The 27,847-nt window shown below is 38.5% G+C and overlaps 1 protein-coding gene across 1 annotated transcript in view; it reads right to left on the minus strand.

The window, feature by feature from the left end:
- Window positions 1–3,489: 3,489 nt before the first annotated feature.
- Window positions 3,490–27,847, minus strand: part of GLRA3 (glycine receptor alpha 3) — a 142,823-nt gene continuing 118,465 nt past the window's right edge. Inside the window, exons 7-10 of the mRNA XM_073340081.1 lie at window positions 18,094–18,308; window positions 13,329–13,475; window positions 7,441–7,560; window positions 3,490–3,759 (exon numbers count right to left, since the gene is read on the minus strand). Coding sequence (XP_073196182.1) covers window positions 3,490–3,759; window positions 7,441–7,560; window positions 13,329–13,475; window positions 18,094–18,308 — 752 coding nt within the window. The remainder of the gene's footprint in view (window positions 3,760–7,440; window positions 7,561–13,328; window positions 13,476–18,093; window positions 18,309–27,847) is intronic.

Consider the following 27,847-nt stretch of genomic DNA (forward strand, 5'->3'; position numbering starts at 1 on the left):
AGTTTTAAGACTAAGATCATCCTAGCTGATAAGCCCCTGGCTCTGAGAGACCGTTCCTGGATTTGTGTGGTTGGTTGACATGCCTGCTGGTATTTTGGACTCTTTTTCCATAGGCACTAATGGGTAGCTGGTATTATGTGACATGAGACAACTTAAAATCTTACTTGACAATTCTGTCATCTTACATGATTTTTTACATTCAATGGAATATGAATACTTTATTTAAAGTAGCCAGTCAGCAGTTTGCAGCTTAAACAGTGCCTTTTGCTGAAATAAATGTTTCTTAGCTGATTGAAAAGGCCTCTGTTACATAGGCAATTGTTACCATAAGGATGTCATAAAAAATGTAGAGTTGTCTTCCGGGGGAGAAATCTTGACCCCGTTGACTTCAGTGGGGCAAGACTGCACTCCAAGTAGTTAACTAGAAAAAAGTCACAACTTGCTGGATGATTGTTTAGTAGTTACAAAATAAATCACTGTAGCTTGTCCCTTCTGTCTCAACCATTTCTGTTCTTAGTACCATTACTAAAGCAAAGACATTCCAGAAATATTCCAATAAGATTTCTCCTACTTTTAAAAATATAATATACAGAACTATAAATATATAAATTTAGAAATACTTTTCAATCTTCTGAAGAAGTATATACTCCCTTCAATACATGGCTGCCATTAGTATCAATGTAATACGCTGTCTGTTGTTACATATTAGATATACATCATTTTAATCCATTAGGGATGTCTCAAAAGCAATCATACTGAAGGTTCATGGGTTTACAATGTATATACAGTAGTTGCTAATGTGATTACCATACAATAGTTGCAGAAATAGTATGCTACATGGATTCCCCTCCCCTCCCCCACCCCGGTCACTCAAAGGAGGAGGAGGGATGTTCATGGATAATTTATTGATCTTATCTAGCTCTTCTCTTTTTCTCTGTCCCGCCACACAACTTTGACACTGTTAGTACCTATTCCATTTCCTATCTTGCTCTCAAGACTTTTCATCTTCTTCTTTTTTTTTTAATCTGATAACCTCTTTTCTAAATCTTAGTATTCTCCTACTGTTGAAGGTTTAACTTTGTAATTTTATTATTCAGCTCTGTCTTCAAAATCAGCTTGTGTATACCGAAGATTCAGCCTGTTGGACTTCTTTGGAAAGAATGGATGAGATCCCCAGCTGGTGTAAACTAGTGTAGCTCTAGGGACTGTATTTTTTTCCAGCTGAGGATCTGGCCCAGTACACTTTGTATACTGGTTCATCCAGAGTTCCTTTATTGGTGTTGGAGGGGAAGGTCATTGTTTTACATAGGCAAGATAAAAGAGTAAAAGACAAGCATGGAGAATTATATAACATTTTATGAATGCCTCATGATAATGGGCCCAATCTTACTCCTCTTGAAATAAATGGGACACTTTACCACTGAATGAAATGAGCTCAGAAATGCACCAACAAATCTTTCCAGAGATTATAATACTTAATAGTTTGTGGGAGAAAAAAGCTACTTGGCCAGGTTCTCACTCTTGTGTATATAATACATACGCACCCAGAGGCACATATGAGAGTTAATGGGTTCAGTTTTTCTGGACAGGATATATAAATTTGTGAAAATTATCACATAACAATTGTTCTAAATCAATTTTATGCATTATTGGGGGTGGGAGGGAGAAAACCTAAATAGGACCAGATTCAAAATTGAAGAGGGTTATGCAATTGTTTTCTGAGACAATTTAGCACAACCAGATTGCCATTCTTTTAAAAATCCCCCTAGCTAATCCTCAGACAAAACCAATGTTGTGTCCTAATCTTCAATACAAGGATATGTTGCTATGACTAGTTCATACGCAATATGCCTCTAGTAATGCAGCAGATGTTTGCTTCCAGCTGTTTTGCTTTTATGTATGCACTTTGAGCAATAACAAACCAAAAATTTTAAATGTGCTCAAAACAAAAAACTTTTCAATAATAAATTGTTTTAGCTATTGGATTTCATTACCAGTTCAAAGCATCAGGTATGCTCTTGCCTGTAGCTGTCTATAGGTTTCAAATTTTAGAACAATTTTTTTTGCTTTTCATTAGAGAAGTGGCAACATTATTTACTGGAAATTTTTATATCATTTAAAAAAATCTAATGTGTAGTAATTTGAAAGAAGTAATTAATGTAATCTATGTAATTCTAAGTAGGGAAAATTTGCTTCAACAGTTTCAATTTCTTATCTTTTACCATGAAGTGCAGCAAAATAAAAGATTGTCCTGATATATTTTTAGAAGAACTGCTTAATGTTTTCTAACTATTTTCTGCCAGTGTCTAAGAAGTCATGTCAGAATCTTCTCATTGAACAAGTAATTCATAGTAAGAAAAGACTGACCTGGTTATCTTTATGTACTTGTATATCTAACTTTTACTTATGATAATGGAAGAATCTGTGCAGAAATGTTGCCACAGTCGGCTTCAAAAAAGTTCATAAAAGTTACTTTTATCATAGATATTGTCTAAGTGACTTTTCCCTTTTGCTTTGTTTTTTTAATGTCACTTTTCACAGAAACTTATTTTGATGTCATTTTTAATTGTCTGTCTTGTTTCCCCAAATACTGTGGTTTCTGAACAGTTGCCTGATGAGAAAAACATCTTTTAATCCTTTTGATTTTTATTTTCTCTTTCAGTTTATCCAAGGGTGATTGTAGGTAATTAAAAGTACTTAGGGGGCAACAATCCTTTAAAAACAGTACCTTGTTCCCATTGTGATAGGCATAGCACCAGAAAGTTTGACTAGTGGGTCACTTCAGACTGGGCAATAGGTATTTGGTGCTACTTTGGGCATTAGATTGCCATGATTTTTAAGCTCCAGGGGGACCATAATTCATTTATGAAATGCTTCATATGAGTAAGTTTTTTTTTTCCTCTTTTTTTTTTTTTTTTAAAAAAAGAACCCCAAAATATAATTTAAATGTGTCCAGTGCTCATTACAAAACCCCATTGTCTTACAACAAGAAAATGTGTTTGAGCTCTAAAACTGAAATCAGTAGTTCATTACTAATGTGTAAACTTTAAAGGAGAGTTAGAAATTTGAATATAATCTGTTATTATGGGAGCCATCTAAGACACGTTAGACCCATTTTGTAATATCCTTTAAAAATACAGTTGAATTAAAAAAGTGTAAGGAACTTTAAATAATACTGTACAATTATACCACAATGTAAAAGTATGTATAAACACGTTGGCAGTAAAGCTGTAGCATAATGTTGTGATTTTACTATGGAAAAGTTGATTGTTTAGTTAGTATGAAGTAGAAACTTAGTAATAGCAGATATATCTTCATTGGGTGTCATTCTTCATCTGTCCAATAGTGACTTTGCATAGCAAGTCAAATGGGATCTTTTTCTTTGTGCCTTTTAACTATCCCAGTGAGCATCTGTATGCACATTTGTAATGGAAAACCTCCTGCTGAACATGCCAGCCCAAACAGTATGTACTAGAAGCCATAATCTTGTTATTGGTGAATGTCCTCATGCCTAATGATTTTATAGATAACCCAATAAAAAATGTTGAAAATCAGAAAGGCTAATGGGAAGCAAGCTCTGGAAATTGTATCAATTTTCTTGGCTCGGTCAATGAATACCTTTCTCATTTCATCGTGGCTTTTTGGTGTAGCTTGAATGGGATTATTTGGCCCCTTTGGAGTCACTCCATCTTTTGCTTGCAGACATGGCCCCATTCCATAGGCTGTAAAACTGAATCGACTTTCCCTTACCTCATCATCCTGCAAGAAAAGTAAGAAAGTTCTTCAGTTACATAGATTTGTCACCTGCTGAAAACAAAGTTCTGAGTCCTCTCTTCAGTGGCTTCTTTAACCCATCACTTTATATTTGCTGGATGACATATTAGTCCTGTTGAAGTTAATGGCAAAACTCCCATTGATTTCAATGAGGGCGGGATTTCACCAGCTGGCATTTTTAAATACATAATCTATTCAACTTCCATTTTTTCTAATGATCTGTGATTGGATAAATTATCAATTTACTCTATTCTTTCCCATTTAGGGCCCAATTTCCTGGTCTTCAACCAGGCAAAACTCACGTTGCTCTTTTGGTCATTTGTACTGTACATAATGTCTAGAGGCCAGGGCCCCATTTTGCTATTATAGTACATATATAACATGTTGACATCAATTAAATTAGTGGGAATTCTGCCTGTTTGAATACTATACATCTAATTAGTCTAATTTTTACACCTTATTTCTATAGTTACATATAGCTACATCAAATAAAAATAATTTTTAAAATGAAGGTAAATTGTAGGTTAAATGTTATAAGTAGAGAAGGCTAAGGTACAGGGATCAGATCTAAGGACCATGCTCTTTGCAGTTTCTCCACTGTACATCCAGAACAAATCCATTAATGTCAATGCAGTTATTCTGGATTTACTCATGTGTGCGTGAGAATTGAATTTGGTCCTAAATCACACTGACTGGAAAGAAGAATTATATACATACATGGGGATATAGTACATGTCCAAAGAGGTGACTTTCATTTTGTGAGCACATTTTGCATCACTACTTACCCAGTTATGGGTACCAGGTAGGGAAAGATGCACAGGCTCAAATTTGATGCTGTAACTTATTCTGCAGGTGCAAATATAGATATACAAATTGTATGCAGGAACTGAGGCCAGGTTGAAAACTGACTGAAAGTATATCCCAAAGTCTTCTTTACCTTCAGACTATGTGTTTCTTCTTCAATATATAGCCTACCAAAGAGTAATCCAATTACTTTTGAGGAATTCACATTTGAATTAATTTTAAACTCTATTTCTTGTTTGTTTTACTGCTCTATTACCATCTGCTTTTAAGATCTCTGAAATGCAACAAAATAAAAAAAAAATAAGTATTCACGTCTTATTTCTCAAATAATTATGTAGTCCAGGAAAGCTGTTGCCTTAAAAGAATAGAAGAAAATAAAGTTACAAATTAGACTTTGGAAGAAGCTGGTTTTTTGTTTTTTTTTGTTTTGTCCTCCCCCTCCCCCATCCCATGAGAATTTTTGAGTTTTCAAAAAAAGCTCCTGTCCTGAATTAGGTTGAAATGGAAATCTTAATTTTTTTCATGAACCAAAAATAGAGAGAATCCTATCAGATCAATTGAAATGTTTCATTTCAAAACATTTCATTTTGACTTAAACTTTTAAAATATTTTTTTCCTACAAACTAACTTCTAAACCAAAAGTCCTTCTGAACCAGAAAACCTGAAGTTTTTGTTTTGAAAATGTCAAAATGGATTGTCTTGAAAATTTCAAAGCTTGTTGTTCAATTTTTTTTCAAAATGAGAAGTTTGTCAAAACCATTCCTTTCTTGTGAACAGTTTTGATGTTGACAAATCAGCATATTCTGGAAAAAACAAAAACATTCAGTTAAATTGAAAAGTTTAGGCTGACAGTCACCTCTGGGATTTTAAAATCTCAGCAATAGAATCTGCAGGTAGAGCTGTTTGTGAATTGATCCAGCCAGAGTCCTACAACACTGGTGTAAATGGTTGCCATTCCACTGAATTTTTTTTTTTTTTAAATTTATACTGTTGCAATCCTATAAACTTATTCACAGTTCTCTGTTTTAATAACACTTCTATACCGGCTTTATTGTAATTAGTAATGCACTCTAGTAAAGCAAAAAAAAAAAAAAGGAAAATTAACATGAAAGCAAGAAAACAGCAGTTGGTTAATAGAACATGGGCATGAATAACAGAAATATAAAATGATGGCAGGGTGCAAATGTTATGACGTGATTAAGCAAAACCATTTTAAACTAAGTAATCTGGTACCATTATTTCTGTTGTCTGAAAACCTGGGAAATAACAGCTTTGTTACTTTGTATACTTTTAATAGGTGAAATATGGAATGCTAAATTCATCTTGTGTGACTGTTGACTTCAGTGGGGTTACATGTAAGATGAATTTGGCCAATATATTTTTAAATGCCCAGAATCTGATGACTATGGGCCTAGTCAGCCCTCCATATACTTGCTACTGGATATAGGACTTACCACAGTGAGTAGTTCCATTGACCTAAAATAAGTGCTTGATTTCTTGGAGTAGTAAGGACTGCAGGATCAGGCTCTAAAATGGGACATAAGACTCTGTTTTATGTTACTAACTAAAATTAATCTTCTGAATGCTCCTTCAAAGATATTTGAGATAATTTTATTATTTTCGGATAACGCTGATGGTTTCATAAAAAAAAAAATCCACCTATGTTGCTTCTCTTTGAAATATAATAGGGTTGCGTCCCTGACCATCTTGGCAAATATCCATTGATGGACCTATACTCCATGAACTTATCTAATTCTTTTTGAACCCAGTTTTTATATATAATTAAGTGGACCAGCGCCTCAGCTGGTGAAGCCACTCAGTGGGAGGTACACAGATGTACACCACCTAAAGATCTGGACCATAGAATATCCCATTCAAAAACGCACTGAATGTTGATTTGAAAAATTAAGTCTTCACTTTAGGATGTAACGAGGAAGCAAGCTTTCTTTTCTTTGCCTTTACCTGATTGTCTGGTGCATCATCTTTTTATGTAATTGATAAAGAAAAAAATGAATTAACACTTATTTGTAAAAGCCTTTGCTGAAGTTTTAATATAAACAAGAGATGTTCATGTATACTGCTTAACAAATTAATCGTTAAAAATGTTGTTCAAAGTGCAGTTGCATATATTTTTATTAGTATACATATTTTACCAGCTCTTTAAAAATTATAGTAATTAACGAGTGCTCCTAGCTGTAGGTAAAGATTTTTGAAACACAACCAGAATTCTTAGAGTCTTGAAGGCAATGAGCTGGGTTGGTTTATTTGCATATCAATATCACTATATAAAATACCTAGGCATAAAATGATCAAAATATTTAAATTCCCTTGGGCTCGAGATGTGTTCTGTTTTGATATATGGTTTAAATAATTTACTCTTCCTCAGGAATAACAAACATACTTGCCGAAATATCTTCGCTATAATTTTTGGCTATAAGTAATACTAATCGTTTTAGGATGTATTTGTAACCTTTGAGTTATTTTTAACATTTTAATGTTTTACTCTCCACATTTTCTTGCAGAAAGCATTTGTAGTTGAAAGCTGAATCGGCTTTTTAAAATATGTATCCAACCAAGTTATTTCTCTTAGCTCTGATGTTAATTTTTAAGCCTTCTTTGGAATAGCAGAATGTAAAATTTTAATTCCCTGTTTTAATTCCAGATGTACACAGGTCAGTATCGACTACAGAATTAACAAAACAGGTACCTTTTTAATAACACTTCACGTCATCACATACAGGTAATAATGAAGGTTAACGGAGTCCACATGGAGGAAAACATCAGTTCAGACAAAAGAACAGGGCCTTTGTTAATGACTGGGTATCACATTATAACAAATGGGACGACATCTATATAGTTTACCCTTAAATTTGTACTGTAGATTTGAGCCAAACTCCCGTCTATAGGTTCTGCACTTCTCAAGCCATTGCTACGTTGCAATGATTCATTGATTTCATTTCCATCAAGCACTCCCCCAAAATACTTTCATCAAAATGGGAGGGAAGACCAAAAAGGAAAAAGCAGAACAAAGGAAAAACAAAAAAAGAAATGTGATTATCATTAAAAGGTATAATCAATCTAGTCTGTGCATTATTTTCGTTAATAAAGATACCATGATCTTTAGGTCTTTGAAAACAGAATAAAAAAGGCTGAATATTCCTGAAAAGTAAGTATATTGCATTAGAATTTAGTTTAGAAATAGAACTGTATTTTTCAGTATATGCACAATATTCCTCTGTGCTTGCTTCTTTTGAAATATCATCAAGAAAAATAAGCTCCATATCAACCAATTATATATGATGCTGCTAACTCCGCCTCTTCTGTTGTCTGTCTGCTCATTCAGGTGCTTTCAAAACAAAAGTTTTATATATTAAGTGGTTTTTAATTCTTAAAAAAAGTTCAGATCAAATAAATTAAAGTTTATTGAAAATGATTTGTTGAAGGACAGATTTTGCACATCTGATTTGGGCAAAACAATCACTGACTACATAAGGACTATAGCAGCCATTCTCAGGTTCGGAACATAATGTTTATCTCCAATTTCAGGGACTGTGTTTTTTAATTCATGTAATACTTGGCCCAAAGGTGGCTAAAGGACAAAACAATTTCAGTCAGACACTAGGATGGGATGGAGTTAGAGTAAATTTCTTACCATTTCCATCCTCTCCACTGCATCAGTGATAGACCTGAACACCCTTTTGTCTGTTTCTATCACAAACATCTGTGCTTTTCTTCATGCTTCTGTTTTATGCATGGAATGTTCTCTACGATTCTATCCATAAGGCCATTATCCACTCCTTCAAATCCATCCTCACAACCTACTTCTGCTATGATATCTATCAGGAAGGCAACAATGACTAGGATACATGGCAGGTTGGTTTAGATGCTTGAATGGAAGTAAGATTGGGCTATAAACACACACACACACACACGCACAAAAGTCAACAGTAGTCTTTTTCTGTTCTTTCCCATGAGAGTTGGATTGGGTCTTCAAAAACAAAATCGCCTTTTAAATAATTTGGAACCAAAGGTAAGATCACACGGCTGCAATAATTATCTCCATTACAATTGTCTCCCTTCCTCCTTTTTGTTCATCACTCTCACTTGTTTCAGTTGGTCTCAAATTAGACTGTAAGGCCTTCAAGGAAAGGACTTCATTTTCATATATGTTTCCATGCAGGGGCTGGTTGTGACTGGGCCCTACCACTAGAGCTAGCTGATGATAAATGGAAAATATTTTTGTGAAAATTGTCATTAAAATTTTTTCATTAAAAACAAATTTTGAATTTTTCAACCACAAGTTCTAACCACCACAATGTAAATCATCACAGTAATGTCCAGATTCTCTTTTGCCGAAACAATTTTTACATCTAGATTTTATTTTGAAAAATGTTGCAGACAGTTCTTAGAGTAAACTATAGATTTGTAGTATTAAAAAATTAAAACAGACAAAGTTTTGGGCCACATGCTTTCCCTACCCAGAAAAATCAAGTGGTGGCTAGAGAACTCTGATTCCACAAATGGAAAGTCATTTTGTTGTGGGGGTGGGGGGGGGTCTGTACCCTATGGAAGTGCTAATGTTCCATCCTTGTAAGCCTGTCAGTGTCCCAAGATTGTAGATGGACAGGATTGTCTATATGGCTTTTTCATCCATAAACACCCTGCTTCTATAATCTACCTAGGGAAAAGAATGGAAGCTCTAAATTGTCACAAGAGAGAATTTAAAGTCAAGGAAGTCCCTTCAGGTTGTTTGAACACCTATCCTGGTATTTATTTTCTCTTCATTCTCCTGTTGATTTCCTGGTCAAATAAAGGTCACTGAAAAAGTTTTCTTCGTATGATGCATCTTAAAGAAAGAAGTCAAATAAAATCGAATCCCTGAGAATCAGTGATCGTTAACCTTTGCCAAATGAGTCAAAAAGGTACACAAAGCTTTATAATCACTGGCTAAAGTAGCTGAGTGGGAAAGTGATAGGGGAAACCAGCATAACAGTGTTAAAGTGCATTTATTAATTTACTAAATACAATTGCACATAAATTTCATGTTTAGACATTGTAATGAAACAATCATAATGTTTGTTCGAAAGAATGTTTAACTCTGTTTTAATCCAGAAGATTTCAATGGTTTTTGTTAGCAATGTTAGTGATCAATAAAATGCTCGTTGAGAAAACAATGTTCTTTGAGTAAATGTTTAAAGTTCTTTTTATAGCTGCCTGATAAGAAAGTGTTAAATAAGGCTGTAAGAGAAGGGATATTGACAGAGTTGTCTCCAGACCTGGAAGCCAGAACTAAGTCCAGAGATGGGTTTGGAATCGGATATAATCGCAATACCAATAGCATACTCTGCTCACCAGCCACAAAAAGCATCAATGTCAATTGCAAATAGAACTGCCTGCCTTCCCTTATAGAAAAAAAATGGACTTCAATAGAAAAAAAAAAAAGGAAACAAATCCTGGGGATGGAAAAATGCAGTAAGCAGAGGTTAAGAAGGGGATGGGTAGATTTGTGGTTTGTTTGTTTACACACCACTAAAATGAAACACAAATTCTTTAAAAAGCAAAAATAGTAAACCCGAAAACACAACAAAAGGAAAAATGCACACACCAAGTGATTCTTAAAAAAAATAAATGAACAAACTAGAACCATCAAAGTAATATTTAGCAAAAGTGGTTAACATGTTTGCTTTTTTCAATCATTCACCTTTTCAAGTGTAATGATTAGAGTATGTACGAAATTTTCAGTTCAATGCATAGAACAAGGAAATCCAGGCATAGAGTAGCTAGAGAAATCAATGAATAAAATGTAGGAATATTTTTAAGAATAACTAAAATTAAAATGACAAAATACTTGAACTTTTTACTGTGGCATTGATTTTTCTCTGTAATTGCTCTGTATGTATGAATGCAATTAAATTGAATATTGTCATTTCATGTAAATTGCTGAAATAAGTTTGCCTGCCTCATCTAATGCTAAATATTTTAAAAGTTTGTTCATACTGGTGTCACTATACTCTTTGTCCTGTGCTGCCTTGGAATATGCGCACACATCTCTTACTGACTTAAATGTCAGTTTTGGCTGAATATCTTCTGGAATTTGGTCCTATATTGCATCCTCTGAGCCCACTTTGAGCTCACTGACACCAGTGTGTAGCAGAAGTAATTTCAAGGAGTTAGACTGGTGTAGGAGCAGTGTGAAAGCAAATCAGGCCCAGGAGGTGTTTGAGTTTCAGAGGCTTGTACCTGCAAGGCTCTGAGCATTGTGGTCTGATCCAGCAAAGCACAGATATCAATGAGACTATGCTTGTACTTTAAGTTTAGCACATGTTTAAGTGTTTTCTGGACCAGGCAAGAATGTTCAGCATCTTGTGAGTCCATCTCCAAGGCCTTCGAATTGGATTAACAGCTGAAGAGGAAGCTGGGGGAAGCTGAAGTCTTGCTTAAAAAATTGGAGATGTAAATAAAGTTAGTTTGATTCTAGAGGAGGAAGGAAATATATTATTTCACCAGCCTGTGCCCTTGTGCTTAGAATACCCAATCTGTTTTTCACTCTGATTTTGATCATGTGGTGAAAAGACACTATTTGAAATCAATTAAGTAAAATTAGCATGCCTGACATCCAGAGTAAACCTTGCTTTTACAATATTTGGAAAAGTTTCTACCTGTGGGAAGCAAGAGAAATGGACCAAAAAATCATCACATAATGGATCATGCAATATAACTATTAATACTCCATGATGCCTTAATGTTTACCTGACCTGCACTCTTTCCAGTAATCCATCTCAAGCCCACCACTAACACTTCAAACCTTGAAACGGCTTTCAGAGAGCTGCCATTATTTCAAAAATAACCTGCCACAAAAATGCCTTTCCTCCTGTGTGGCTGGGGGAAGTGCACTTCCTGTTAGTCAGCACAACATACAATTTCACCCCACTTTCTTCCTCATGTTCAGTCAGGGCCAGATCCTGAAAGCCCTTGGTGGGCCTGAGCCTCAGTGGCAACCAGAGAAAGCCCAGTATTGGGCAGTGGTAGTTACCAGATTCTATGAAGGCATCTTCTTGGACATGAATTTGAGTTGCAGTCAAGGAGGGCATTAGCCACCCACAGTAGCACTTTCCACTCTGGCACCTGAATCCTGCCCTATTGCAGAGGGAGAGGGGGGGAGATACTGGAGAATAAGCCTGCTCCACCCTGCACCAACCCCACAGTGTCGGCTCCTCTCTTGGGGAGTTGCAATGCCACTCATATTTGGCCTGGCTGCCCCTCCGTCATGACAGTGGGTTTGACCAGGCCAAATTTAAGTGAGTGGTGGTAAGTAAGTGATTTAAGTAAGTGATGCATGGGTTTGCAGCACCTCTCAGGTTTGACTCCCTTGGTTTCATGATAGCTGTAGATACAGTTGAACCCATGGAACAAGGCTAAAGCTGTCCCTATATTTTATGTAACTATTTTCCAGAAACTGGGCCTCAGGTGAGTGAAGTTTTTGAAAATGCTGGACAAAGTGCATGGCCTTGGAACAAGCCATTGCAAGCTTTTTTTTTTATGTAAATGCCAATCCTTCCCTACAAAACCTTACCATTGTAGGGCTAGTTCTTGCACACAGGAATCTCCAGGCATGGTGTATTGTGTAATAGAGTTATAATATGTTGGCAATATAAGGGGAATAAGCTGATAAATCACTTTTTGCTTGTGACCTAAATAATAATTTGAGCCCAGGTCTCCAGGAATGAAAGACTTTTGAGCTAATTGACATGCTCTTCTTTAATACAATTTGAAATCTGATACACAGCAATATTCTATATAATGGCCTCATCCAACTCTTGTAAAAGCCAATTAAAGACTCTTACTGACTTCAATAGAAGATAGAGCAGGTATCTGAAGAATGGCCGGGGGGAAAAGTAATGTCTCCACCATATTCCCCTATTAAAAAAAAATCTGCGATGAGTAGTGGAAGTCTAACTCACGTAGTTGAGTACTGTGGCCCAAATCCTGGAAGTCTTTACTCAACATTTACTTTGTTAAGAGAGGGCTTACAGGATTTGACCTTTGGGCCTAGATTGTGCCAACTCTACTCGTGATGGGTAGTAACATACTTCACAAGTAGTCCTAATAGATTCAACTGAGGGCATAGATCCTCTGCAGATCAGAGCTATGTTGAAGTCAATTGATAGTTGTATGACAATTTATACCACCTGAGGATGTGACCTCCACATGAGTAAAAGTGGCACAATCTGGTGCTCAAATACTATGATAAAGAAAAACAGACTTAGCTGAATTTAACAGAAAACATACTTTCCATCAGCAGCAAAACTCATAAAAGGTGAACTTTTATCAAAAACTGCATTTAGATCAGATATATCATTAGGGCTCAATAGAAGTCCTTAAGGCCAAATTAAGAAATGATATTTAATAAATCTCCATGCAGTATTGTGTGTGCCAGCAACATCCACAACCCTGGAGCACTTTGACAGTTCTTTCACATGGTAAAATTCATCCCTGGACAGTGGGGCCTGCACATGGCCCACCCATACTTTAAATCCTCTTAATCCCTCTTTTGAGGAGTTAAGTAGGATTTGTGTGGTGTGTAGTCCTTGTACTGATCCACTGCCCAGGGTAAATGTCATCCTGTTACCATTTTATTTGCATAGCCACTTTAAGCAGTGCCCTCCTTCCTGACCAAAGCCCTTTTCTTTGTGCAAATCCATCTGTCTGTCTCAAAGATGTAGGTATTGCTAGGTTGCACTTTTTTTTACCTTGTTCTTCTTCCTCTTCCGGCGGAATCTCAGAAGCTCTTTATGCTGCCTTGACACAAAATTTACAGCTGCATACTCCAGAAGTGCAGAAAATACAAAGAGCAGGCATACTGCCATCCAGATGTCGATAGCTTTGACATATGAAACCTATGGAGAAAGAGACTGAAAATATTAGAAACACAGATGTGAATTTCAGTATCTCATAATACCAGGGGGAAATAAATTAGCGTCCCCATACCACCATGCTATTTTTACTAAAGAAGCACTAGCTTGAAAGCTGCTTTATTCCTCACAATTTAATTTTGTGGAAAAATATATTTCTTGCCTTTTTCTGAGAAAATCTTTGCACTAATGATTAGTACTTCATTAACATTTCTTCATGATCTGTTATACATTGCTTTTAACCAAAACCCTCATGATATAAAGGAAAAAGCAGAAAGATCATGACATTTTAAAATTTCTGGATGTATGGTCCATTTTCTGCTGACATCTGCTCAAGGAGCACAAAGGGGGTAGCATGTGGCTAAAACTGACCCGCAAGAAACTTCTCTGGCATAGGGGAACTCCCCACTAGCCTAAAGCTAATGAAGTTTAGCGGCTGTGCTGGAGAAAGAAGAGGTTGTAATAAAGCAGAACTCTGTGAAATTGAACATAAGAATGACCCTAGTGGGTCAGACCAAAGGTCCATCTAGCCTAGTATCCTGTCTTCCGACAGTGGCCAATTCCAGGTGCCCCAGAGGGAATAAACAGAACAGGTAATCATCAAGCGATCCATCCCCCGTCGCTCATTCCCAGCTTCTGGACACTGAGTCCATTCAAACAGCCCCTTTGCTGTAGTAACTCTTGCTAACACTGAGGAAGTGCACACTGGCCCTGTTCCCTGATGTGCTGCTCCTCTCCTGTGGAGCACAGTCACAAACACAATCTGACTTCGTAATCCAGGGCCTGCTCCTGATCTGACTGAAGCCAGTTAGGGTTCTGATGTTCAATCCTACCAGAATCAGACCCCAAATATGTGATTTAAAATGTATGGTTTTCTCAGATATAATAATAATTTGTTCTCTCTTTTTTTTTCCCCATGTGTATGTAGTGTAACTATTTCCCCAGTTGTTGTAGCTTTTAGTTTTCTATCTCCTAAGTATCTATTATAGGGCTGTTATAATAACTGGGGCCTAGCTGGCCTACCTAGGGTTACAACCTGGCAGGTATTTGACCATCTTGGCTGGCTTGTTTAATGGATTTGCGAGTTGCCAGAAAAATAATTTAATCTGCCCATTTTTTTTAAGTGGGTCTAAAGATTGGCATTATCACAATACACTGGGATATCTAGTTTTGCGTACAGCTGACGATGCTGCAGTGTTCCTACTTCTGAAGTTTAAGTATGCTGTTCTCAATCTTATCTATATGTGTCAGCCAGTGAATTCTCTCTAGATACTATGTGACTGTTGTGTTGTTGAGGAGGGATTTTGGAGGTGCTTTGTGGTTGAAGGTTGGGATTGTGGCAGGCTTCCCTTTTTGGGCTGGGTGGCTGCTGGTTTCTTTGTATGTCAAAGGCGGCAACTCTAGACCTACCCCATTTGTGAACATAACTGTGGGAAAGTAAGAGTTTTTATAAAGTATTACTATAACTTCCAACAATAAATATAGATGGAGCAAGATGCAAAGAGGAGACAGACTGACCTAGTTCAAACAAAAAGGTCTACTAATATAACCCAAGGACAGTGTTAAGATCATGTAAACAAGAGAAATGTGGGTCTGGAAACCAATAAACCCAAATTGGCGTGTGGGAAATTAGGCCTATTGTTAGACGAAACAATGAGGATGGGCTGTTCCACCCATTATTCCCTTTTGGGATCCTTAAGAGAAGATTTTGGGTGGAAATTGAAGGTGGATGTTGGCTGACTGAAAGACAGAAGAATAGGAAGGAGTGAGCTTCACCATGATGGCTGCTACCCCCCTCCTTTTCCTGAAACCCTGGGATCCACTGGAATAGCATTGGTCCTTCACTGTCCTGATCCTGAGATATCCTAACCAGACCGGGTCTGAGAGAGGGATCCAGATGACATTGCCATGTCTGCTAGCTATGGCTAAATTCCAAATACCATTTGGGATGTGAAACTTTGTTACACTTCCCCACAACTTTTGTGTCTTTTCCTTCCCTACCTTATTTTCTGTCTTTCATATCATCCCTTTGCCTTCTGTTTAATAAGAGTCTGGTTTAGCTGGCCAAAGCTGCATATTTTGCAACACTGCTCTGAGCCTGTGACCAAAGAAACACTTAAAAACAATGCCTCAAATAGCCTGATGCTGGTACAAGTTTGCCAGGTATCAGAGTGGCTAATAAGATTGTGTGCCATGCCTGTGTTTCTCCAGAAAAGAAGTTGCAAGCGAGAGTCAACACCAAAAGCAGAAGCTGCATTTTCTATCATTACTGTTTGTTTTTTTCTCTCCACTCTTGTGTGTTTATCTTGTTATGTCTTCTAGAAGACTGGATTGGACTTTAACAACAACTCCAGCCCGTCTCCACTTTTCCTCCCCCCCCCAAAAAAGAAGAGTTATCACTACATTTAATACCATCTAAAAGACTCTAGGTTTGCAATTTAGTTGTAGCTGTGCTGTTCCCTGGAGATAAGAGAGACAAGGCAGGTGAAATAATATCTTTTGTTTGATGAATTTCTGTTGATGAAAGAGATAAGCTTTTGAGCTTAAAACAGTCTAAAAGACTGTCAGACAGGGTTTATTTTCCATTTATAGATTCTCTACAGTGACAGGGAACAAGTATTCCTTATATAGTTTACATTTTAAATGCTTTCACTTTTTTTCCCTTTCTTTTTGTATCTTTATTAAAAATCTTTTAAACCTTTTATTAGTGTTTGCCATGGTACTTAACTGGCTGAGGTCTCTATCAAACCCCAAACCTTTGGTGAAAACTCTTTAATATGGACAGTAGAGGGTCATGTTCACACCTTTGGCTCTTTGGGCCCATATATTCCATCAAACTTAATACAGCAGGGCCCTACACTTTGGGACACTAAGCTCTCTCTGCAACCAAAGGCATATTTATTTTGATCAGAGGAAAAAAAGGACTGGCTTCAACAATTACACAAAAACAAGAGGGGTAACATCAAATATATTACATTATTCCCATTAACTTCAGTGGGAGTTCAGGTTGATTAGTTTGTCCTGTAAAAGAAAACTTTTAAGTAATGACACTTAGGCAATTTAAAAATGGACAATATAAATCTGTCTGGGGATTTCAGCCATGCTGATGACAGACACCTTTGTAAAACACTTTGGGCTAGATTGTCACCCTTACTCAGCCAGGCAGTCAGATTGTGGCTCTGGTGGTGATACTTGTGCAATACTCCTCACTGTAAGAGGATGGTGAAGGGGTGGTCTGAGGATGAGCCCTGGATCCATGAGAATAGCTGACCAGATGCACCTATTTCTCTTTTCATGGAGGAGCTTACTAACTCACTGTGCCCCCAGAACCAGGGTGGGGAGCTGGAAAGAGATTGTTATTCTGTAAGTCATAATTTTTTATTTCAGAGGAACAGCCGTGTTAGTCTGTATTCGCAAAAAGAAAAGGAGTACTTGTGGCACCTTAGAGACTAACCAATTTATTTGAGCATGAGCTTTCGTGAGCTACAGCTCACTTCATCAGATGTTTACCGTGGAAACTGCAGCAGACTTTATATACACACAGAAATCATGAAACAATACCTCCTCCCACCCCACTGTCCTGCTGGTAATAGCTTATCTAAAGTGATCAACAGGTGGGCCATTTCCAGCACAAATCCAGGTTTTCTCACCCTCCACCCCCCCACACAAATTCACTCTCCTGCTGGTGCTAGCCCATCCAAAGTGACAACTCTTTACATAATCAAGTCGGGCTATTTCCTGCATAGATCAAGGTTTTCTCACATGTGAAGAAAACCTTGATCTATGCAGGAAATAGCCCGACTTGATTATGTAAAGAGTTGTCACTTTGGATGGGCTAGCACCAGCAGGAGAGTGAATTTGTGTGGGGGGGTGGAGGGTGAGAAAACCTGGATTTGTGCTGGAAATGGCCCACCTGTTGATCACTTTAGATAAGCTATTACCAGCAGGACAGTGGGGTGGGAGGAGGTATTGTTTCATGATTTCTGTGTGTATATAAAGTCTGCTGCAGTTTCCACGGTAAACATCTGATGAAGTGAGCTGTAGCTCACGAAAGCTCATGCTCAAATAAATTGGTTAGTCTCTAAGGTGCCACAAGTACTCCTCCTCTTAATTTTTTATTTGATCTCTCTGTGGGAGAGTACAGCTTCCCTTTTACTCACAGCAGACTGTGAAGCTGCAATCGTCTCAATATTTGCTAAATACATTGGCTTATATTGCAACCAGGTGAGGGACAAACTCATCTCAGACCAACACATAAAAGTCTGAGCAACACTAGTGGAGTGAATAACACTTTCTTCAAGGTTCAAAATCTATACCATTGAAGTCAATGTAGTTAAGCCAGTTGAGAATTTGGCCCAACAGATCAGTTGGTAAAGAAGTAGAATGTGTTCTGTTGAATGAAAAATTAAAAAAAAAACAAAAAAAAAACCAGATCAAAGTGGTTTATCTCCCTTCTGTTCATCCTTAATGAACTAATATATCTCTTAAGAAGAATAACACATATTGTAAAGGTTATTGAAGGCCTCTGACAGCCATATAGAATCATCATTTGTACTAACACAGTGATTCTGGTATAATACAAGCAAAACAGCTTTTTGCCTACCTTTGGAAGTGATGCTCGTGAACCTGAACTTTGTGTTGTCATGGTCAGTACAGTTGTTATACCTAAAGCCACTCTGGCTGGTGCTGCATCCATATTGATCCAAAATGACACCCAGGAGAGAATGACAATCAGGAGACTCGGTATGTACATTTGGATGAGATAGTAACCCATTTGCCTTTCAAGATGGAATCGGACTTCAATGCATGTAAACTTTCCTAGTTGTAACCCAAAAAAAAAAAGTTTCATGAAAATAGGAAAGCTATTTTTGTCACTAACACACACTCTAAATAAAACATTATATGAGCAGTTCAACTAACTTGTCTTCTAGTGGCGTTACAATTGTTTTGATTGATCTTTCAGCATACATAAATTTCCCCATCACCATCGGAAAATCTTTTTGGAGACAGAGAAACTGAACTTCCAAAAAGTTTCTCTGCTTTTAGAATTCAGTAAGCTGCTTTAGAGTTGTGCTTCTTTTGAAAGTAACGATCACACTAACCATAATGGTCATAATGAGCAACAGGTCATTTTCCAACCTTTGCCATCTGAGTTGCTATTTGGAGAGAGTGCCATCTGCAGAGGGATGTTGTGTTCTCCTGTGCCATCAAACTTGCCATCCCATGGCTCAGTTTTAAGTTAAATTTTATTTCTCAAACATAACCTAAAAGCGAAAACTGGGGGATGAGGATGGCCTCGGGTTAATAATTAGAGTTGTTGACAAGTTATGTATGCCTTAGCCCCCTTCCAAAATGTTCTAACTTGAAAACCTAGTTACCAAGGTTTTCAAAATGGAGCTTCTAATTTGGACGTTAGGAACCTGAATAAGTGGCTTTTTCTCCCCAAAGTGCTGAGAACCCAGCAGTTCCCACTGACTTGATTAAAAGTGAGAAGGAAATATATTCACCCGTGGAAGTAGAATATCACTGTTGCCACCAAAAAAACCCCAAACAAAACAGTGCTAATGCTCCTATGCCAGAATTTGTCACTGTTCCTGACCTTGTGGTGTTCTCCTTTTGTAATTCCCTTTGTTTCTACTAAATATTAGCATTTGAAGGCAATATTACTGATATATTTATTGACAGCAGAAATTATATTTCACAATGGATCTCTGTGATTATTTGAATGAATGCATTTTAATCATTCTGGATTTTGGATGGATGCATTTATATTAATATTATTTAAAAGGTGTGCAGTTATTCCAGAAGATGTTGATTTTGCAATAAGTTATACCAATTATTTTTTCTGACCCACTTTTACCCACGGGTTTATACAAAATCCCATGCTTATTATCACATTAATGTATCATCCTGTATTATCTTTGTACTGAAACAGTGTTATTTGAGAAATCAATTTCCAAGCTGAATTAAAATTTCTTACATACTCCACTTCTGGACAAATTAAATGGCTGGTAAAGTGTATCATTTATTTTTCCTTAAGGTAGCTTTGTTATAAAGCCATTAATCTTGTCTGTAGATTTTTGTAGTAAATTTAATGGAGAGTAATCCTTATTTCTGTGAAGTAACACAAGTGTCTAGATTTAAGTAAGACTATGGTGATGGAACCCAACTGTCCAATGCAAAAATCCTATTTTAAAACTAGAGAAAATAATCTTAAGGAGTTTTATAGCTACCAACTCAAACATTCGCTTCACTCATAATCTCTGTCTGTGACTTCTAAAGAGAATTCTCTAGTACTGCTGATTTCTCTAGCAGCCCAATCCTACCATAAAACCCTGGCACATGTCTTGCGTTGCTTCAACTTTTTCAACTGCCCCTTCTTTGGCCTCTCTGATCCACTGGTGAAATCCTGGCCGACTGAAGTAAATGGGGAATCTTGCCATTGACTTCAGTGGGGTCAAGATTTCACCTCACATCTCTCCCTCCAGTCTATTCAAAATGCTGCAGAAAAAGTCATCTCTCTTAGCAGTTTCACCTTTCCATCCGCATACTTGAATATCTGCACTGGCTCTAAACTTTTGCATCCTTGTATTGAAGGTTCTGCACAACTATGCTTGTGACCTTTACTCTGAGAACTTAATACTCCTTAACAGTCCCCTGGTCTCTTTCTCCAATCAGCAATCCCATGCTTTTTCCTCAGATGGTCCTCTTTGGATAAAAAACCCACCCAGCTTTCATGTGCCATACAACCTCATTTTCCTTTTTCCTCTCAACTCTCTTCTTTTGTCTCCATTTTCCAATCTTGACCTAGGTATCTCATTTCTTATTAAAAGATGAGTAGGGGCTAAGGATGCTCTGTGTGCGAAGATAGCCCTGCCTCTCTGGCCCTGCCAATCACGATTGGTAAGGAGGAGGGCTGCAAAAAGAGGAAGCTGTAGTCAGCAAGGGGGAAACCCTGAGAAGGGAGTGATTCTTGCACCAGCCAGAGGAGGAACCTCTATGTCAGATGGACCCCCAAAAACTCCAAGGAGTCCAATGAACCCCAGAACCAAGCCCAGTAGGGAGAGACTGGTGTGGTTACCTGGGTGTTAAGGGCTCCAGTAAATTTGCTTCCCAAACACCCTGAAGTAAGGGCAGAGCCACTGACCTTTTTGTTGACCATAGGAGGAACTTGTTCTCTGCATTTTTGCTTTCCCCCACAAAGTAAGCAGGCCTGCAAGGATGGGGCACATTACAAGGACAAAGGGGCTGGGGCCTGGACCTTGCTAAACCTATGTGGGTCAGGAAGTGTAGGGATAAAGTGAGAACTGCCAAAAGCCGAGCAGAATTGACCCTTGCAAAGGGAATTAAAACCAATAGGAAAAGGTTCTATAGCCATATAAGTAAGAGAGAATCAAGGAAAGAAGAAGTTGGACTGCTAAACACTGAGGATGGGGTGGAGAGTAAAGATAATCTAGGCATGACCCAACACCTAAACAAATACTTTACCTCAGTTTTTAATAAGGTTAATGAAGAGCTTAGGGATAGTAGCACAGTGGCTAATGGTAACAAGGATATGGAGGTAGAAATTACCACATCTGAGGTGGAAATCAAACCCCAAACAATTTAATGGGACTACATCGGGGGGGGGGGGGATAATTTCCATCCAAGATTCTTAAATGAATTTGAACACAAATTGAAAGCCCAATAGCAAGGATTTTTAATGAAATCTGTAAACTTAGAGATCATACCCCATGACTGGAGAATTGCTAATATAATTCATATTTTTAAGACGAGGTAGGGGTGGGGGGAGTGATCTGGGAAATGACAGGTGTGTTAGTTTGACCTCAGTTGTTGTATTAAAGGTTTTGGACAAATTTTAAAAAAGAAAGTAGTTGAGGACATAAAGGTGAACAGTAATTGGGATAAAATACAACATGGTTTTACAAAGTGTAGATCATGCCAGACCAACCTGATCTTCTTCTTTGAGAAGATAACTGACTTTTTAGACAAAGGAAATGCAGTAGATCTAATCTACCTGGATTTCAGTAAGGCATTTGATTTCCTTTTTGGAACTATATCCGTTAAATTGGAGAAGATGGGGATTAACATGAGAATTGAAAGATAGATAAGGAACTGGCTAAAGGGGAGACTACAATGGGTAATACTGACAGGTGAACTGTCAGGTTGGAGGGAGGTTACTAGTGGAGCTCCTCGGGGATCAGTTTTGGAACCAATTTTATTTAACATTTTTAAATGGCACAAAAAGTGGGAGTGTGCTAATAAAAATTGTGGACGACAGAAAGTTGGGAGGTATTGCCAATATAGAGGAGGACTGGAATATCGTACAAGAAGATCTGGATGATCTTGTAAACTGGAGTAATAGAAATTGAATAGTGCAAAGTGCAAGGTCATGCACTTAAGGACTAATAACAAGAATTTCTTCCTATAAACTGGGAACAAATCAGTTGGAAGTGACAGGAGGAAGGGACGACCTGGGTGTACTGGATGATCACCAGATGACTATGAGCCACCAATGAGATGCAGCTGTGAAAAAGGCTAATGCAGTCCTAGGATGCACCAGGTGAGATATTTCCTACAGAGATTGGAAAGTGTTACTACCATTATACAAGGCATTGGTGAGAATACTGTGTGGAGTTCAGGTCTCCCATGTTTAAGAAATATGAATTCAAACTGGTAGAGGTGCAGAGAAGGGCTCCTAAGATGATCTGTGGAATGGAAAACCTACCTTATAAGAGGAGACTCAAAGAGCTTGACTTATTTAGCCTAACCAAAAGAAGGCTAACAGGAGATGTGATTGCCCCCTTTTAAATACATCAGAGGGATAAATACCAGGAAGGGAGAGGAGTCATTTAAGTTAAGCAGCAATGTTAAGTTAAGACACACAAACCCTTGGGGGGAGGGTGTGATTCACCTTCCTCTGCAGCATGGGGCACGGGTCACTTGCAGGTTTAAACTTGTGTAATTGGTGGATTCGCTGCAACTTGAAGTCTTAAAATCATGATTTGAGGACTTCAGTAACTCAGGCAGAGGTGAGGGGTCTACTACAGTAATGGGTGGGTGAGGTTCTGTGGCCTGCACTATGCAGGAGGTCAGACTAGATGATTATGATGGCCCCTTCTGACCTGAAAGTCTGAGTCTATGCATTGCTTGTTGCAGGGGGGCCCAACCCATGTAGGGTGGTGCCCCAGAGACACTTCTTTACAGGGAGGTTAAGTGGGGGTGGAATGCTGAATTTACAAGCACAGCAGAGGCAATAACTGCTGCTGTCATGGAATACTGTGGGTGCGCAGACAGTGGTGCTCTGCATCTTCTCAGATGTATGCATGCTTCCACCGTAATATCACCACTGGTACTGACATGGAGAGGCAGGATTTCACTGTTATCAGCATCAGTGCCGGGATTCCCTGGTTGGAGCCCGTGTGTATATTGAGAGAATGAGGCCACGCAGGCCAACCACTGTGAAACTAGCATGGAATGTTAATATTAGTAATGTTTGTTTCCTGAATGCTGTCAGTATAATGACTCACACATGCTGATGGCTATCAGGGTGATGGCAGTCTGAGGGGCTTTTGTGGTAGTACCATGATTGTAGGCACTTAACCAAAAAAAACCCCACCACCAAAAATCCGCAGCTGGCAAAGAAAGGGTATTGAGACTAAGTGACTAATTATGCTCAGGGGGCGGGGAATATGAAACCGAACGGAACTAGGAGGAAGACACTTCTATTGGCTATTGATATTGCAGTCAAGAGTTAACTGTTTGTTAAGGACATTTACACAAATAGGTACTTCCACAGAAAAGAACTTGGGTCCCAAAAGGCCATATCAAGGCAAAGATTTTAACGGTATCTCGCATTGTAAAAATAAAGGGCCTAATCCTTCCACACAGAAGTCAATGGGAGTTTGAAAATTCCAGCCTTCAAGGGTATGTTGACACTGCAGCTGGGAGAAAGCTTTATTAAGCTCACCCAACCCCCTTGGGTGGCTAGCCTGAGTCTCTGCTGGTGCTGCAATGTCCACCCTGCTATTTTTATGTGCTAGCTCAAGCCCCAGATAGTGAGAGTCTGTCTGCCTGAGCTGGGAAGCTTGTCTGTGCTGTAATGTAGATGTACCCCCAGAAAGTAAATATTGCTAGCACATCTGGACAGGCTTTCAGAGTGAACGCTGCTGAGTAGGATATGTAGGAAAGTCATGTTGAGGACTTTAAGATGTGAAGCCCAATAGGCTTTCATCTCCACCAGACAGAGTAGATACACCAGTATTTGGAACAGTGAGTTTTTTGAGTATGTCAGCTGAATCTCTTAGAATGACTGTAGTGATTAGAGCTAGAAAAGTTGTCACTCTTCCCCTGGCAGCTCCACATACAGGAAGTTTCCAAGTACAGTTATTTTCTTCATGTTTGGCCCTGTTTTCCAGTGTCATTCACCATCTCTGGTATTCTTATTTCCTTTCTTTGTGTTTTTCATCCCATCTCTGTCTGGCAGCACTGGTATTACACAATTTGACTCAGAGATAGAATAGGTATAGCTAGCATTAGGGACCCAAAATTCAAGCCACAGCATAGCTTTTCTCAGCCTCAGAGAGACTGAATTGTTCAGACAGAAATTTCTGTATTTTCATGTTTCAGAACCCTTGATCTAGATATTCTGAATTGAGATGGACTGTCAGGAGTCTAATAGCTGGCAGTACAAAAGTCATATTGGAATCTCCAAAACTCACCTGTCAGGTTAACTCATGAGAGCACTCAATAATTTGAACCACTCTGCTAAGTTCAACTGGGATGGAGTAAGAGATTTTTCTTTAAGTCCTCAGAGTAGAATAATATCAGAACTATATGTTCTCCAGCAGGTGCTAAAGTATATAATATCTTGAATTCTGCCTGGCTACAATATCCTGAGTGAGCTGATTTACACTGAGGCCCAGTTCTGTTAGATATGCAGTTGGTGACAGCAGATAAATATTGATTTAAGTGGTTGACCAACTCCTGGCTGACTGTAATTATGCTAACTACAGATGGCTGCTTCTATGAACAAAGTTTTCTGAAGAGCTTGGAGGTGTACTCAAAATGCCCAGAATGCTTAGACTACAGTCATTAAAAGCCTTACTGTGTAATTGCCATTGTACTGGGACATCATCTGGATGCTGTCTCTCTGGCCAACTGTGTATTCAGATAGGCATCTGACAGAGCTGGGTGCTAATAGAAAATGTTTGTTTGTTTTTTAAATCCCTGTTGTCTCAAAGAAAGGCTGGGTTTTGTTGCTTTGATGCCAACATATCTACCTTAAATAAAGAACAACTTTCAGGTTTCAGCATTATTACTAAAGGTGGACTTGTCACTATGCAGCAGGAATCACATTTTGGAGAAAATATTTGCTGGAGGGGAACTGATATCTAGGGCACAATAACTTAATCAGTTGAACAAATCCCAATTCCTCCATAATATAGAATGGCTTGTCCCCCAACACCATCATTTTCCCTATTGCACTAGTCACCATACATACATATGAAGAAAAGATGCTCGCTGCTCCAAAGAGCTTATAACCTAAATAGAAGACAAGAGACAACAAGTGGATTCAACAAATGTATGGCAGATGGACAGATGGAGCACAAGTAACAGTGAGATGATTCTGATTAATGTAATAATCCTACAGGACACCAGCTTCCTAAATATCATCAGGTGTTCTGAAGGCATCATGGCAAAAGTGAGTTTAAGGAGAGACTTGAAAGCAGTTAATATAGTGGTTCTGAAGGCTTTGACAGAGAGCTTCTCTCATGCACAAGAGAAGCATGGGAGGAAGCATCTATGTGCTTGTTAGAAAATTTGACAAATGTGTAATCAAAGCTGGCAACACTGATGAAGCAGAGGCAGGGTTGATAGCTCTATAGCATGTGAGACTGTAGATGTGTGGGTTTGCTAGAAAACTCATTTACACATTACTTGCCGTTAGATGCTTTGAGAGTAGTTTTATAAGCAGTGGAGTACCTAACTTTTCAACATGTGAAATATCAAAAAATTATAGCTTCGCAACACTTAGCTGTGGCTGAATTACCATCCCAGAGAAAACCGCTCAAATGATGATGCTTCTTTTCTCACTCAACTTAGCTCACACTGGAACCTCAAAGCAAATGAGATTGGAATTCTCAAAATATTACGTGATTGGTCACATTTTGAATACTGTTTAATCGAATCAGTGTGTTCAGCTGATGCAGGATACATGCGTGCCAATCTGCTTTAGTAGTTTTTTATGCTTACACTCCGAGGGGCCCAGTTCTGCCCTCATAGCTATTACTTCTAATGACTGAAACTGTGAAAAGCTTCACCTTTTTACTAACAAATCTGTTTAATACTGGCATCCTTACCACGATTGTACACAGCTGAGATTTATTAGATCATTTTTCCTCTGTTTTCACAAAGTCCACTGAAGTTAATAGAAGGCTTTCCAAACTGCACAACTTAAATCCAGAACTGGGCCTCGAGTGACTCCAAATGCCTTCAGAGAACCTGGATTAGTGTATTTAATCAAAAGAGTTCCATTTCAGATTTGTCTGATTTTAGAGCTGTTTGGAAAACACTTTTTTTTCCTGCAGAAAATTTTGAGGTTTTGGCCAAAATCGGAAACCCATTTTTTTTGCTAAAAGCTGAAATATTTCAACTGAAAACCAAAATGTTTCAATCCTGAAATGCTGCCTCAGGAAACTGTAGTTTAGGTACCTCATGTTCTTATTCTCCCCTATAGGCAAGGCTCCCTGGCTGGACTACATCTTCCATGGTGCATGATGATCTTCCCACTTGGTGAGAGAAAGTGACAGTTGTATGGCCACAATGCGTCATGAGAGATGAAGTCCAGCTGGGGAGCTTGGCCCATGTAGGAGAAATGGGAGCATAAGATACATAGACTATAACTCCCATGAGGCACTGCAGCAACATTTCAGAATCAAAATATGTTGGTTTTGATAATTTTTGGATAAAAAAATCAAAATTTTCTATGCAAAGCAGACACTATTTGTGAAAAATGTTATTTAGCTGAAAACCCAATATTTCATCAAAACACACTTTCAATGGAAAATGTTCAGCCAGTCCTACTAACATGTCTCATCAGCTTCAGCATCAACATATAACAAGCAAACATTCACTTTAAAGAACAGGTCATGAAAGAAAGGAGAATGGAGGAAAAATGTGTTTCTAGAGGGAGAGATTTTCAAAAGCACAAAGATCAATGGCAGGTAGCTGCCTACCTGGTCTTTGTGCCTTTGAAAAGCTCCTATTTCTGATCTGGAGTTTGTCTTTAACCAAGAATTCTTAGTGAAGAAAGGTTTCAGAGTAACAGCCGTGTTAGTCTGTATTCGCAAAAAGAAAAGGAGTACTTGTGGCACCTTAGAGACTAACCAATTTATTAGAGCATAAGCTTTCATGAGCTACAGCTCACTTCATCAGATGCATATCGTGGAAACTGCAGCAGACTTTATATATACACAGAGAATATGAAACAATACCTCCTCCCACCCCACTGTCCTGCTGGTAATAGCTTATCTAAAGTGATCATCAGGTGGGCCATTTCCAGCACAAATCCAGGTTTTCTCACCCTCCACCCCCCCACACAAATTCACTCTCCTGCTGGTGATAGCCCATCCAAAGTGACAATTCTTTACACAATGTGCATGACAATCAAGTTGGGCTATTTCCTGCACAAATCCTGGATTTGTGAACATTGGGAACATTGCGCCAGCATCCTATGATGCACTGTGCTCAACAGAAAACAACCCAGTGGTTTTTGCACCTTAAAACTGCTGTGCATACCCCAGAAGCAAGGCACCGCCTTAGTTGTGCGCTCTTGCTGTGAACATTTCAAACTCCTCGTGTCTTCTCCTGCAGTATTTCCAGAGCCAAAGTAGGGTCCACTGCACAAACATAGCGATGTCCTGCAAGCAGCCCTGCTCTAAGCCTCTGAAAAAAACAATTCACAGTTGCTGCTGGCAGTCACAGAGCAGCTCACTCTGAGCGTTGTTTCTGGTCCAATGAAACAAACACATCATTTTGCAGATATGGGACGAAATATCCCATATCTGCAGTGGCTGCAGAACTTTTGAATGTGGAAGGCCACCTTCCATGAACTTTGTACAGAACTTCCCCCACCCTGCAGTTCAGCAACACAAAAATGAGAGCTGCTCTGACGGTGGAGAAGCGAGTGGCGATCGCTATTCGGATGCTTGCAACGCCAGACAGTTACCGGTCAGTGGGGAATCAATTTGGAGTAGGTAAATCAACCGTGGGAGCTGCTGTGCTCCAAGTGTGCAGGGCCATTAATCGACTTTTGCTACAAGGAGTAGTGAGTCTGGGAAATGTGCAGGACATAG

Source organism: Lepidochelys kempii, chromosome 4, assembly GCF_965140265.1.
Source record: "Lepidochelys kempii isolate rLepKem1 chromosome 4, rLepKem1.hap2, whole genome shotgun sequence".
NCBI lineage: Eukaryota > Metazoa > Chordata > Testudines > Cheloniidae > Lepidochelys > Lepidochelys kempii.